This window comes from Mastigoproctus giganteus, chromosome 11 (genome assembly GCF_048544385.1).
Source record: "Mastigoproctus giganteus isolate SK-2022 chromosome 11, ASM4854438v1, whole genome shotgun sequence".
Taxonomy (NCBI): domain Eukaryota; kingdom Metazoa; phylum Arthropoda; class Arachnida; order Uropygi; family Thelyphonidae; genus Mastigoproctus; species Mastigoproctus giganteus.
Genome location: NC_143585.1, coordinates 122829614 through 122844293, shown reverse-complemented (window position 1 = coordinate 122844293; position 14680 = coordinate 122829614). Strand labels below are relative to the sequence as shown.

At 42.8% G+C, this 14680-nt stretch overlaps 1 protein-coding gene across 1 annotated transcript in view; it reads right to left on the bottom strand.

Moving 5' to 3' along the window:
- Positions 1-14680, bottom strand: part of LOC150078407 (cilia- and flagella-associated protein 58-like) — a 51643-nt gene that overhangs the window by 9317 nt on the left and 27646 nt on the right. Inside the window, exon 2 of the mRNA XM_090384556.1 lies at positions 763-1098. Within this exon, the coding sequence (XP_090240682.1) occupies positions 763-1098 (336 nt within the window). The remainder of the gene's footprint in view (positions 1-762; positions 1099-14680) is intronic.

Below are 14680 nucleotides of genomic sequence, written 5' to 3'. Positions count from 1 at the left end.
TTGCGTTTGCGTGCATTTTTAATACTAATTCTAAAAATTCAAATCATTTTTAGGATCAGGAAGTGTGTAGTAGTCCAACAAATTTTAAAAATAATAGAATCACGTTTCATTCCATTTGGCATTAATGTATTGGCAAACAGACATCACATCTCAGGAAGTACTAAATTCTATTCTGTACCATTTATTTTTCTAACTTAAATTTTGAGATTTCACTACATGGCGAACACCAGTGGTTTCCAAGGGATCCGCGAACAATTCCCATGGGATCTATGGATACTTTCTGTAATAGTTACTTTGAATCTTCCTTATTTTTTTAAAACAAAATCTAAATATCGTTACAGACTGAATATGGCACAAGACATGAGAATTCTCAGTTGTTTAGGATCACTACCAACTTCAAACGACTTTGTGAGATGAAAAAAAACACCATTCTTCACACTAGTGGCCTCTGAGGTACGCCTGATTGTATACTCAATTAGTGACAGTTTATTATTCAGTTATGTTTTGTGACAGTCTGAAAAGGATAGATTGTAAACATATAATAAATCAGTTCTGAGATATAATTTTTTCTTTTTGGATACCTATCGTACGGACACCCTATATTTAAGTGTGCCAAGATGTGAGGATTCTTGGTTATTTTTCGAAGCCAAAAGGGGTCCGCGGGCAAAAAAGTTTGGGAACCACTCCGCACACAATTAGTTCATTGCATATAATGTCGAGAAAAATGTTTAGAGATTAAAAATACATCCAAAATGCCCTTACCTGTAACTCTCGCCACCGATGAACATTTAATGGTTTCTGAAGTTCTTCTTCCAGGGCTTTGCAGCGATACTGCTCATTAGCAATATCTTTCTCCAGATGTAGAATTTCTCTACGCAACTCCTCTGCACTAGCAACAGTTCGAACCATCAATCCTTTGTCCCGACTAAGATGGCGAATCTGCAGTTTCAAAATTTTGATGTCACCAACTCTCTGTTTGTACTGTTTTTCCCCACGTAACAGCGTTTTCTCCTGTATATCCAACTTTTTCCGCAATAATGCAATCTCATCATTTCGTCGTACTAGTTGTGTACCCAGAATATCTCTTTCCCAAGTCATCTGAAAGGTAATAATAACATTGTTAATATTAATTCCACTGTTAGCAATTAATTTTGTGTTGGTGACAATTCAGTACTGCAATTCAAGTTTTCGATTAAAATTTGCATTAGCGTAATAAACTAAAAACTTGATAGAAACCTAAGTTTCAAACAACAAATACGCGCACGTAGTACCCAAATTCCAAAAAGCTTTGTGGGTAGTCAAACAAAAAACACACACACAAACGTCACAAAACGCTGGAAATAGTTAGGACTACCATCCTAACTATTTCCAGCACCTGTCGGGTGGTACATAAGGCACAATCAAGAAATTCCTCGCCATATAAGGCGCCTCCGTAGCTAGGTGGGCAGGAGCAGCAGTGCGTAGCACACACTTCTTGATTAGACCGGGGTTCGAGCCCGTGACCACCAAATACGGAGGATGCGGAAAGGTCAGGGAATGACCACCGCATATCCCCGGAGCAACATGGTCTTAGTTGCTAATGCTCCTGAAAAAAAAAAAAAAATAATAATAATAAATAATCGCCATATAATATTGGATATTTAGAGAGTTCAATCGCAGTCTCCTGACAAAACCTTAATAAACACCTCAGATGACGACAAATTACAGTAACAACTTTAATTTTCTTAACTTAACCTCTCTATCTCCTTGGTATAAATGCATATGTTGAAAGGCATGATGTGAGAATTAACAACTAAATTAGATTAAAATTAATTAAAACATACTTTTTAAAGGCAACAATTTGCTGACTCTAATGTTGAGCATCCCAACATCCAGAAAATTCAATATATTAATAGATTATCTTCAGACTCTTTCTTCCAATCTCTTTTGCTTTTACTTGATAACAGAATCCCAAGTATATTGAGAACCGCTATCTGTAAATAAGCAATTATTCTGGATGCAAGGTTTATCAACATTAACCAGTCAAACAGTTGCTTTTGAAATTATAGTTGCTTTAATTTAATCTAGCTTTAATTTAACCTAACTTTAATTACAAATGCATAATTAAAGTCTAGCTACAATTGGTCCAGGACTTCCTATTACCTTCTTCACAACAATATTAATAAAACTTGACATATTAGCAAGGCTGCCCTTTCCCACCTGGCGTGGGGGGGACGGCGATCATACCAACTGTGCTACACGCGAGGGCAAGGAACATAAATATTAATAACACAATATTAATTTGTGGACACCGCACAGAGGTTCTGAGCTTTTACAAGAATAATAGGTGGAGATGGGCTTATGTCTAGGAGCCACCCTTCATATCAGGACACACACACAAGCAAATGTACAGACATTTACAGTAATAAATGTATAAAAATGTACAGAAATGCATATACAGGGTGATTCACTACCAGTGCGACAAACTTGCAGGAGGTGTAGGGGGCACAAAGACGAATCGGAATCACATAGCATTGCAGGGTCCGAAATGCCTTCGTCATGCGGTAGAGGACGTTGAACGGGAGGTCGCGTGAACAGCGATCATGCTGGAAGTCGGCATTTGCAAACCGTTTCTGTTGAAAAAAACCAAGTAGCAAAAGTCCTCCGGAGTGGATAATCCGCAGACTCCAATGATTGGACGCGTTGCAGATGGTATGAACTCATTTGGTTTGTTGACAGTATCCTCCATACAGTGGATTGGGAAATACCCAATCGTTGGCCTATCGCTCGAGTACTCGTACTGCCTTCTACAAGACGTAGGACATTCTCCTCATTGTGTGGCGTCCTCGTCGTTCGCTCTCGATTCATGGTACCGCTCGTGAAACAACCTGTCTCACGTAACCTTCTGTGCACTCGTGCGAAAATCGTATGATGAGGAGCACACCTGTGCGGGAAACGTTCCTGGTACAAGCGCAGAGCGGCGCGCGCGTTACAGTCCACAGCTCCATACGCGAGGTGCATGTCGGCCAGTTCAACGTTTGAATACTCGTCCATCCTACTGCCTCGGGAACCGGTTCGCAAATGCTGACTTCCAGCGGGATCGCTGTTCACACGACCTCCCGTTCAACGTCCTCTACCGCATGACGAAGGCATTTCAGACCCTGCAATGCTATGTGATTCCGATTCGTCTTTGTGCCCCCTACACCTCCTGCAAGTTTGTCGCACTGGCAGTGAATCACCCTGTATAACAGTCTGTATATAAATCTTGTGCCGACCGGGCTAGCCGGGTGGGTAAAGTGCCTGCCTGGCAACCCAAAGGTTGCGGGTTCGAATCCCGCCTCGGGCTTCGATCAAAGTTCTGCAAAAAATTTGGAGGTGCATTATGGCCACAGAAGCCGATGCGCCAACAACTACCAAAAAAAAAAAAAAAACATATATATATATATATAAATCTTGTATATAGATTTATTAATATGTATCTTGAAAATGTATATACAGTACAGTTCTGTTAATAAAAAAAAAAAAAAAAAAACTGCACAGAGAAGGGACACGCCTTTAAAGACTGTCCACCCAAAGACAAGGAAGCCGCCTGCGCAAACTGTAAGGCAATGAAAATAGAACATGTGCATTCTACCAAAACACTCTACCGCATGAAAAAATAATTGTAGGAGCGGATGTAAACTGTCGCTCTCCACTATGACTCGGTTCTACTGTCGACAGAAGAGAATCTACATTGACACCGGTCTAACCTTTCACTCTCATCTGAAGTACTTATCCACAAAAATCCGAAAGTATACGGCTATGATAAGAAGAGTCAGCAGAGCGGACTGGGGTTTGAAGCATAAAGCTTTGTCACTCATCTATAAAGCGGCGTTTCTCCCAATTGTGTGTTATGGAGCCTCAGTTTGGTGTACAAAGGCTATCCTGGAAAAGAACAAGCGTAAACTTGACTCAATACAAAGATTCATGATGTTATCTATCTGCAGGGCATGTCGCACTGTCAGCACCCCTGCCCTACAGGCTATTACTGGATGCTTGCCACTCTATCTTGAGGTGATTAAAAGGGGACTTTACCATCGATTAAAGAAGGGAATTCCGACACAGTTGTTAAATCTTCAACTGCAACTTACCAATGACCTGAAACAAGAAAGAAAACGTATCTTCACACACCTTCAAGGAATTTGGCAGCATTCATGGGAAACCACGCCCAAAGGAGAAATTACCAGAAGATTCCTCCCATCCATTGACATGACTTTCCCGAAGTCTCCTTCCTGGTTTTCACCTGGTCTGCAAGTTACATTCCTGATCACAGGACATGGGCCCTTTCAACAAAAATTGACAGCAATGGGAATTGAAAGCAATCCATTCTGCCACTGTGGCGAAGAGGAGTCATGGGGGCATCTCATGTATGAGTGCCCTGCTTACGATGATTGTAGGCTCAAATTTTTAACTGAAATCCAGGAGAACCCTCGTAATCATGAAACATACCTGCTTCAGAATGAAACGACATACAAAGCCTTAACGAGTTACGCACAAGCTGTCTTTACCATCAGACGGGCAAAGTTTGCTGAACTTAGAGCTGCTCAGAACAACGACCTTCAAGTGCAAACACAACTGGGGTCGGATAGCATTTTCCCAAACTGATAAAAGAGTAAGACTGAAGATTAAAATACTATGCTGGCATCATCATGGTTGGCACTCCTTGAAAAGCTGACTCCCAGAGAGTGCTTGGCCTTTGGCACTCGCACAGTGGCGCCTGCCCCTGTGACTTTTGATCCCTCTACCCATCCCCTATTTCTCCTTACTCGGGTGGACTGCCTTCTCTATCTGTCCACTTTAGCTTGTTCCTCACATTCAGATCCCTCTTCCTCTTGTTCCCCAACCTTCTCTTCTCTTCTTCTCTTTTTTTTTTTTTTTTTTTTTAACTTGGTCTTCGTCCAGGACGCTCAGGCGACCCTGGCGGAGACTAGCCAGAGAATAATGGGCAGCCTGGCTACCTCCTAGCGGTGTGTGCGGGCAACGTGAGGTCCCACCAGGGGCCCTGCGGCCAAATGCCAGGACACCCAAGAGAACCTAACGCAATATGTCATATACAACAGACAACACTTTTCTGGCATTTACAGTAGTTCTGTATTTCTTCACAGCGTACATATGGCGCAGATGTGAGAAATCACAGGTGGCGCCTGACCCTAACACTATGCACACTATGTCGACAGAAGAGGAACAACAAACGCGCAGCAACTCGAAAACTATCTGATAGGATCCCAGTTTGTTGTACTGAACCAACCGCACCAGCTGCCAACATTCAGCAAAACACCCTCTAGGAGGCCACCATCGACATCACCCTAGCAACCAGGAACCTGGCGAACGACGTGACCGACTTGGGGGGGTGGGGTTGGAAGACGCCTGGACCACCTCGGACCATCACCTGCAAAGTAACAAGAACGTTACCAAGAACAACAGCAGATAAACAAACACGCCACAGATACGCAGTTGCCAAGGCAGATTGGTCCCGATACAAAGAGCTACTAACTACAGCGGTTAACAACAAACCTCCGTCCCTGGATCCACAGAATAATCCAAACGAACTGCAGAAGGCAACTACTAAACTGATGATAGATATCAATAACCAAGCTATCAGGAAGAAACACCCCGGCTGGGTACAGTCCCCTGGTGGACCCGGGACATTGCCATGCTCCGGCGACAAATGAATAAGAGTAGGAAGGACTTCCAGAGGGCCCGAAGAACATAGCCAGCAAATGAGGTTGAAGCCCTGAGGCAAAGATATAGATAAATCAGAAACCGGTACACTGACGCCATAAAGACAAGTAAAAGACGATTTTGGGAGTCCTTGGTCTCCACAGCAGGGAACACTGACCCCTGGGGCATTGTCTACAAGGTAACCACCAATAGACTGCCTGGGGGGGGGAGGTGATTGCTACCACTAAAACTCGGCAGGGAGACCTCACCACGACCTGGGAGCAGTCGATGAATAACATACTCGACACAATATATCAAAAACCAGATATGTTAACCATGCCAGCTCAGCAACAGACATGACAGAAACCAGACAACTGAGCCCCCCCCCCCTTCACCGTGGATGAACTCAGCGTGGCCACTAGCAGGGTCAGAAATAGAAAATGCGCGGCCTCGATCTTATTGAGCCTGAAATACTCAAGAAAACTGTGGAATACAAGCTGCACTTACTCCTCACACTATACAATGGATGCTTGGAAACAGGACTTTTCCCAACTGCATGGAAAACAGCAAATTTAAAACTAATACTGAAAAATCCTAACAAAAATCCAGAATATCCGGAATCATATCGACCCATCGCATTGCTCCCAGTGGCAAGCAAATTGTTTGAAAGATTACTCCATGCGAGATTTATAAAACACTATGAAGCAGCAGGCCTACATGCCGGAAACAAGTATGGCTTCAGACCAGGATCCTCAACTGTGGACGCACTGGGAAACTTGCTAAGGATATTCCAGGATTGTAGACGAAAGTATATGCTGCTCATCTCTGTTGACTTTGCTGGGGCGTTTGATTCACTTTGGTGGCCAAGAGTCCTGGCAGGGTTGAGGAAGGCTGAGGTGCCTCTTAACCTGTACAAAGTAATTGAAAGCTATTTAACGCAAAGAAGAGTGGAAATCAACGTACACTATCAAAAAATAACAAGAGAGGTGTACAGAGGATGTCTGCAGGGGTCGGTGCTGGGGCCGCTCCTGTAGACAATGGTCCTCGATGAATCCCTGACGACGGACCTGGGTTCTGTGGGAGCGCACGCTTTAGCGGACGATTTGACATTGACTCCAGGGCCCAATTGGAAACGCCAGCAAATCAGGCACTGCAGCGGTTGCAGCAATGGGCATAAAAGAACCAGCTGGAAATATCGTCAGACAAGACCTCGTCGATCCTCCTAAAGGGGAATCTACAACTACGACAACCCCCGCAAATTAAAATCAACAATGTAATCATGTAAGTAGACTCTACTTAAAAGTTACAGCTGACAGTTACAGGCTCCGCAAAAACGATAAGTGTTTGCCTTTTATTTACATGATTGTTGTTTTATATTGTACTTAATACGTAGTCATATAGTTATAGTTACGCTGGTTATTTTTTATTTTAATTTAGATAAAGAGTTTTTGTGGATTTTACTTACGATAGGTAAAACCGTTATTTTTGTTCGATTTTTGTAGCCATTGTTTTTGTATATAGGGAATTCAAAGTTTTTGTAGGGAATTCAAATTTTTTAATTGCGGTAGCTCTAACGCATAATTATATAGTAATACGCTTCACTGTTTCTATTTCATAGTTTCTATTCAAATACTACTGACATTTAATTTATTGATTTTATTAATTTAAACTACCATGCCCCGAACTAGAGCAGCAAAGCAACGGGCACAAAGTGGCAGGAGTGTTGTGACTCGGGGGAGAACTGAGGGGGGCGATTCTCCAACGCGTCACAGCCTAAAAAATGTGCAACTTGTGAAATGTTTGCCGAACTCTCTGGAACGGAACATGATATTGCCATGGGGGATGTCTTTGTGTGTGCGCGATGTAAGGAGTGTAAGGAAATCAGGCGACAACTCAGCGTTGTTATGGGCCTATATGAGAGTTTGAAGGACAGGGTGGATGCCCTCGAAGGAAATAAATTGAGGGGCCCATCAAGCTCTCAGCTGCCCACATCAACGCCAGAGCTTGCACTTGGTCATCACGCAACACAGCGGCAACCCCCAAGGCAGAATGCGCTGGTCCCACAGGAACTATTAGTTGTTGGTGACTCTATCGTCAGGGAAACGGGGAACATGCTATGTAAAAAGGATAGGTGGAACAGGACCAGGGTATGTCTGCCAGGGGCAAAGGTTGATGGCGTTGTAGAGCGGATATCATCTTTCAAGGGCACAAAAGGTGATATAGTTGTACACGTTGGCACTAATGATATTAAGAGTAGGAGACCGGCAGAATTACTCAACAAGTACAGGTCACTGTTGAAAAAAAGCCGAGAATTAGGGTTGAATTTAAAAGTGTCTGCAATTCTGCCCAGACACGATAGGAGGGAGTATATGATGAGAGCCTTGTCGATCAATTCGGCCCTGGAAAGATTGTGCAAGGCTCAAGGGGTAGAATTTTTTTCAGCCTGGACTGTACTTGTTAACAGGAGAGATTGCTTCTACAGGGATGGGATACACTTAAATAGAAAGGGTGCAAGAATATTTGCTGATGCTATCGAGGCAGTGTTAGGTGGGTCGGAAAACTGCTAGCTTGGGGGGATACAAAGACTAATAGTTTAACAGTAACCGCAGGCAGAGGTGAAGGTGATTCTTGCACAACTTCTATTAGAATAAGAAGCGACCTGGAGCGAGGGGTGTTGGGGGTTTCAGGGACGGATGGCAGTCATCCTGGAATAGTTGGGTATATGGGATGTGTTAGGGTAATAAGGAATAGGCATAGGAGCATGTATGCTTGCATGTATACCAATGCTAGAAGTATAGTAAATAAATTTGATGAATTTGAAGTGTTGGTCAAGACATCAAAGGCGGATATTGTTGGGATAGCAGAGACGTGGTGTCACAAAGATATAAGGAATGCAGAACTGGAATTTGGGGAGTACAATGTGTACAGAAAGGATAGACAGGACAGAAAGGGAGGAGGTGTTATGCTGTTAATTAAGAAAAACATAAAATCAAAAGAAGTGCATCCAGTTGATATAGATGGACAGTGCACCGTTGAGTCAGTTTGGTGTGACATAAGCACTGCAAAAGCAAAAATAAGAGTAGGAGTGTGTTATAGGCCTAATGACTCGAATGAGTACAATGAACAATTGTACGGAGAAATAGAGTGGGCCAGTAAATCAGAATGTCTTATAATGGGGGATTTTAACCTCCCAGATATTGACTGGAACTTGTGGGTTGGTCACTCACACACTAGTCAGACTTTTGTGGATTTATTGGATGATTGTTTTCTGCAGCAGCATGTTCGAGAGGCAACCAGAGAAAGTAATACTCTTGATCTGGTTATCAGCAGTGATCATTCGTGTATTAAGAATTTGCAGATAAAGGAACCACTAGGTGGCAGTGATCACAGTGTGCTGAAGTGGGATTTACTCAAAGAGGTAACTACCTTCAGGGGTAAAGGAAAGGGTTTTTGCTTCCGTAAAGGGGAGTACAGTGGTCTCAGACAGTTTTTAAATTCTGTACAGTGGGATCGACTGACGATGTTACAAACAGTAAATTCTAAGTGGGAAGCATTCAAGGAATTAATCGTGGAAGCTACTAGACTTTTCATACCGATGAAGAAATATTGTTCAAGGTTTAGGCCTAAATGGTTATCAAATGAACTAATCAGACTCGTGACAGAGAAGAAAAATGCATGGGATGCATATAAATTATCAGGCGACGCAGAAGCCTGTAGCAGATATAAGCTAGTCTGTAATCAGGTCACAAAGGAGGTTCGGCAGGCAAAGGCGGATTACGAGAAATCTTTGGCAAAAGATGCTAAGAAAAACAGCAAGGATTTCTTTACTTATATAAACTCTAAAAGGAAGGGGCTGAATATGATTGGTCCACTTGACATCGATGGTTCGACTGTTGATGATCCTGCTCAGATAGCAAACAAACTGAATGAGTATTTTGCATCTACATTCACACGTGAGGAATCATTACAGATTGAAAATGGAAGAAGGTTATCAAATTGTAGCAGTGTGCTTAATGATTTTGTAATAACTGAGAGCAAAGTGGAGGAGAAATTGTTGAAGTTAAACATAAGAAAGGCACCTGGGGCGGATGGGATCTATCCAGTTATATTTAAGGAGGCGGCAAAGCAACTAAGCAAACCCTTAGCCATAATTATGAGAGCATCCTTGGATTCAGGGGAGGTTCCCACGGAATGGAGATGTGCAAATGTGTCCCCAATTCACAAAGGAGGTTCGAAGGGTGACACGAATAATTACAGACCAGTTAGTTTAACTTCTGTTCCGGGTAAAATAATGGAGTCACTGGTTAAAGATGCATTGCAGGATCATCTAGACAAGACTGCAGCAATAATTCAGACACAGCATGGGTTTGTTAAGGGAAAGTCTTGTCTGACAAATTTGATTGGTTATTATGATGTGGTCACAAAGGAACTGGATGCAAAAAATAATTTTGATATCATATACTTGGATTTCAGGAAAGCTTTTGACACTGTTGCGCATGGAAGACTACTGTACAAATTGGAGCAGAATGGTATTAAGGGTAAGTTGCTACAATGGATAAAAGGATGGTTAAGTGGGAGAAGACAGAGGGTGGTAATCAATGGGTGCTGCTCTTCGTGGACTAATGTTATTAGTGGAGTCCCACAGGGTTCGGTGTTGGGGCCACTGTTGTTTTGTATATTTATCAATGATATTGATGAAGGTATATCAAGCTTAATGTCGAAGTTTGCAGATGACACGAAGGTTGGCAGGGTTGTTAATGACAGTAATGGCAGTGTGCTACTGCAACAGGATCTAGATAATTTGGGCAGATGGGCTAAGAAGTGGCAACTGAAGTTTAACCTTGACAAATGCAAAGTACTGCATATGGGTAGAAGTAACCCCAGAGAAACGTACCAACTGTGTGGTACTACACTTAAGGTATTAGAAAATGAAAAAGACCTGGGAGTAATTGTGCAGTCAGATATGAAGTTTTCTGAGCAATGTAGACAGGCTGCTAGGGCAGGTCATGGGGTTTTGTCAATGATATATAGGAATTTTGCTAGCAGGGAAAAGGAGGTGATTGTCCCTCTGTATAAGGCAATGGTCAGGCCACGCCTTGAGTACTGCGTACAGGTCTGGAGGCCTCATTTTAGGAAGGATGTAGATTTGCTTGAGCGTGTATAGAGAAGAGCAACACGATTGGTGAGGGGAATGAAGGGATCCTCTTACCAAGAGAGGCTTAAGTTCTGCAAATTGCAGTGGCTGGAGACTAGGCAACTGCGCGGTGATCTGATTGAGGTCTATAAGGCCTTGAATGGGTTGAGCACGCTGAATTCTGATGGGATCCTCCCACTTGTTCAGAATACGAACCTACGGGGACATAAGTTCAAATTAAGAAAGGATAAATGTAGAATAGATGTGCGGAAATTTGCCTTTAGCCAGCGGGTGGTTAATTGCTGGAACAAACTTCCATCTGTCGTTGTGGAAGTTGATAGGTTAAATAAATTTAAGGAGGAACTGGACAGGCAATTGGAGGGTATGGTGTGATTTTTTTTTTTTTTTTTTGGCTGATGCTGCATAAGCTCCTACACTGCTTTCTTGCATCAAGTGCCACTACTACTACTACTACTACTATCATCAAATTTGTGAGCCAACTGAAGTATCTGGGCGTTATCCTAGATAAAAACCTGACGCTCCAGCCGCATCTGAAATACATAAGAATAAAAATCAGAGGATACTCAGGACTGGTAACCAGAATCACAAGGAAAGATTGGGGACTCAAGAAAAAAAACACTGATGCTTTACTATAAAACAACCTTCCTGCCAGCAATCATCTATGCAGCAGCAGTGAGTGTGGTATCCAAAAATGACACTGGTAATCAACAAAAGAACACTAGAAACGACCCAAAGGACCATACTGTTATTAACAACCTGCGATTGCAGCACAGTAAGTACCCCAGCATTGCAGGTACTTGCTGGAGTGCTCCCTCTGGACCTCGAAGCTGTTCGGACCGGGCTACTGTTTTTGCTGGCTAGGGGAGTGGCCGGTACCCACCAAGGATACACGACTGACCCTGCGAGCAACCTACTAGACTTTGGCAAAGAAGGTGGACAGAGACTACAAAAGGCGAAGTAACAAAAAGATTTCTACCAGACCTCCGGAAAATATACGCAAAGCAGCCGGCCTGGTACTTCCCAGGATACCAAATGACAACACTTAACAGGACACGGACCCTACAATGAGTCAAAGGAGACAAGGAGAAGCTGTTTGGCTTCGGACTCGTTGAGGACCCCAACTGTATATGTGAGGAGAGCGAAAGCTGGAGCCACATAGTCTATGATTGTCAACACTATGAAGACCTCAGAGGGCTACTAATAACAAGGTTGAGCTACCTCCCAAAAGGAGTGGAGCACCACTTCCTGGACACTGAGGATGAATATAAGGCACTCTCTCAGTATGCGCAAGACCTATTCACTAGGAGAAAAACATTAATAGCTATCTACATGGAGATTGAAAAAATCGCCGCCAAATGTTACAGAAAACTGAAACCCGCAGGGGACCAGCACTTGGACAAGAAGCGTGCTGATCACACGGAAAAGAAAAGCAAGGTCGGGGCTCGCCCCATGTGTGACAAAACAGAACAGAGAATTAAGAACAGACTAAACGCAGCACAGCTGCAAACAAACTGATGGCGATCTGAAGAGGGCACACTAGCCCTCTTCACCTATTATTCCCACTTCCTTGGGGGGGGACGTTTTATGTTCCCTCTCCTCCACCCCCAAACTTCTACTCTGGTAGGGCATGGGCATGCCCCACTGAAAACTGGGGCTATCTACTCTATCGGCCCTATATTTCTGACTTTCACCCCAATCTTCGGTCTCCTTCCCCTCTCTACCTTCAGCATAAACGAAAGCCCCACACATCAAAAACTTAATATGACAAAATTACCTTAAACACAAAACTCGGCCTAGCAAACCTAAGCGATATTACCCCTACGATAGCGAAAAATTTTTTTCTTTATTTATTTTATTTTATTTATTTTTAGGTCCTAGCCGCCGAAATCCCAGGAAAAGTGGCAAGACCTGCCAGAGTGAATCTACAGCTAGTGGGTTCCTGGTCTGCCTCCACGGGGCGTAAGTGGGACAAGGTTGGGCCTCAGTAGGGGTCCAACGGCTAAATGACCAGATGAACAACGGTACAGAACACTACACATGAACAATGCCCACACACTTAAATCTCTCGCATTTCCCAGTGAACTGGTTCACCACAATGAAAGCGACACGGAGATGGGGAAAACCCCTGGTGCCGTATGACAACACACACTTACACTTAATCATACAATATTAATTGCATTATAGTCAAAGTAGCTTATGCGCCATCAAATCCCCATAACAATATTAATTAAACTTCGTATTTAATAATTAAGTAATGACTACAGGTTCTGCATTATGCAAGCACCGTCTATTAAAAACATTCTCAACATTAGTTTATCAGGAGAAATTTCCAACATATGAGATTTGAACACACGATTTTTATCAACCAGTCAAGTTAAAGTTCCCTCAAAACAGGTTTTTCTAATTTTTAAATCCTGGTTCCTTCTTGCGCACATATAAATAGCAAATGAAAATGGTGCTAATAAAACCGAAAAGCAAGACTGCTTTTTGCCAGTCTTCCCTCAATATATTGTATAGTGGTTCTGAAACCGTTAATTTAATTTCAACTTTGTATTCACGGCGAACATTCGCCATAACCGGAGGGTTTTTTCTTGGTGATCCCTTCGAGAGGTGCTCTTCTTAATGGGTGTTGCATTAAGATTTCATTTTCTTTTCAATTTCTACCTGTAACTACTTCTTTGAATTACTGTATTTATTTATAAGCAGATAAAGGTCTAAGAAACGAAAAAAGTTTCTTATATATACCTTATTTAATTAAAAAAATAAATAAAATCAAACCACTTAAATTTATAATCAAGGAACTGCACCATCCTGATGGTCAAACTCGTCTTTCTGGCGGTCAACAACCCAGATATGCCCTCGCGAGTAGCACAGTTGGTATGATCGCCGTCCTCCCCACGCCAGGTGGAAAAAACCCGAGTTCAAGCCCCGTTGATGACGTAAGGGCCTTTTTCACACCGTGGCTGAGTTAGTCGGTCTCCGGGGAAGGTGGCATGGTTTTTTTTCTCCCAATGTTTTATGTCCAGAAAACAGAAAATCGAGCTCAGAGCAATTTTCAGACAATATACACAGAGCAAAACGGCCTTAGTCGCTAATGCTCCTAAAACCCTACTACAACTATAACACACGTTACACCATAGTATCACAGCCCGTCAGTTACACATACAATGGCATATTTTCTAACAGCTCAAGAAGAATATTTCTCACAAAGTGCAAAGTTTATATGAGCCAATAACATGGTCTACAACGGTGCCACACTTAATAGCGCATTGCTGTGCTTGAAGATAAATTGTATCGTCGTGGAAGACCTTGGAGATGAATACTATTGGATTAAAATTGGAACAATGATTGACTTTTGCAGAATTTTAGGTGCATCAGCAACTTAGGCCATATTGAGCAGTATATATATCTGTAAACTGCATGTGTTCTGTTCATAGATTTGCTGTTTGCTGGACAAAAAAACCAAGATAACGTCGCCTCAGGCCAACTAACTAACCCAGCCAGGTTGTGAAGACCCATAAAAATTCTTAGTCAATGACGGGATTTGAACTCAAATCTCTTCCACCCGGTGTAGGGGAGGACGGCCATTATACCAGGTGTGCTACCCAAGAGGAAATACAAAGAAGACGAAGCTACCCTGTATAATGATGCTAATTTGCGGAGGCATAGTGTGCATAGTGTTAGGGTCAGGCGCCACCTGTGATTTCTCACATCTGCGCCATATGTACGCTGTGAAGAAATACAGAACTACTGTAAATGCCAGAAAAGTGTTGTCTGTTGTATATGACATATTGCGTTAGGTTCTGTTGGGTGTCCTGGCATTTGGCCGCGGGGCCCCTGGTGGGA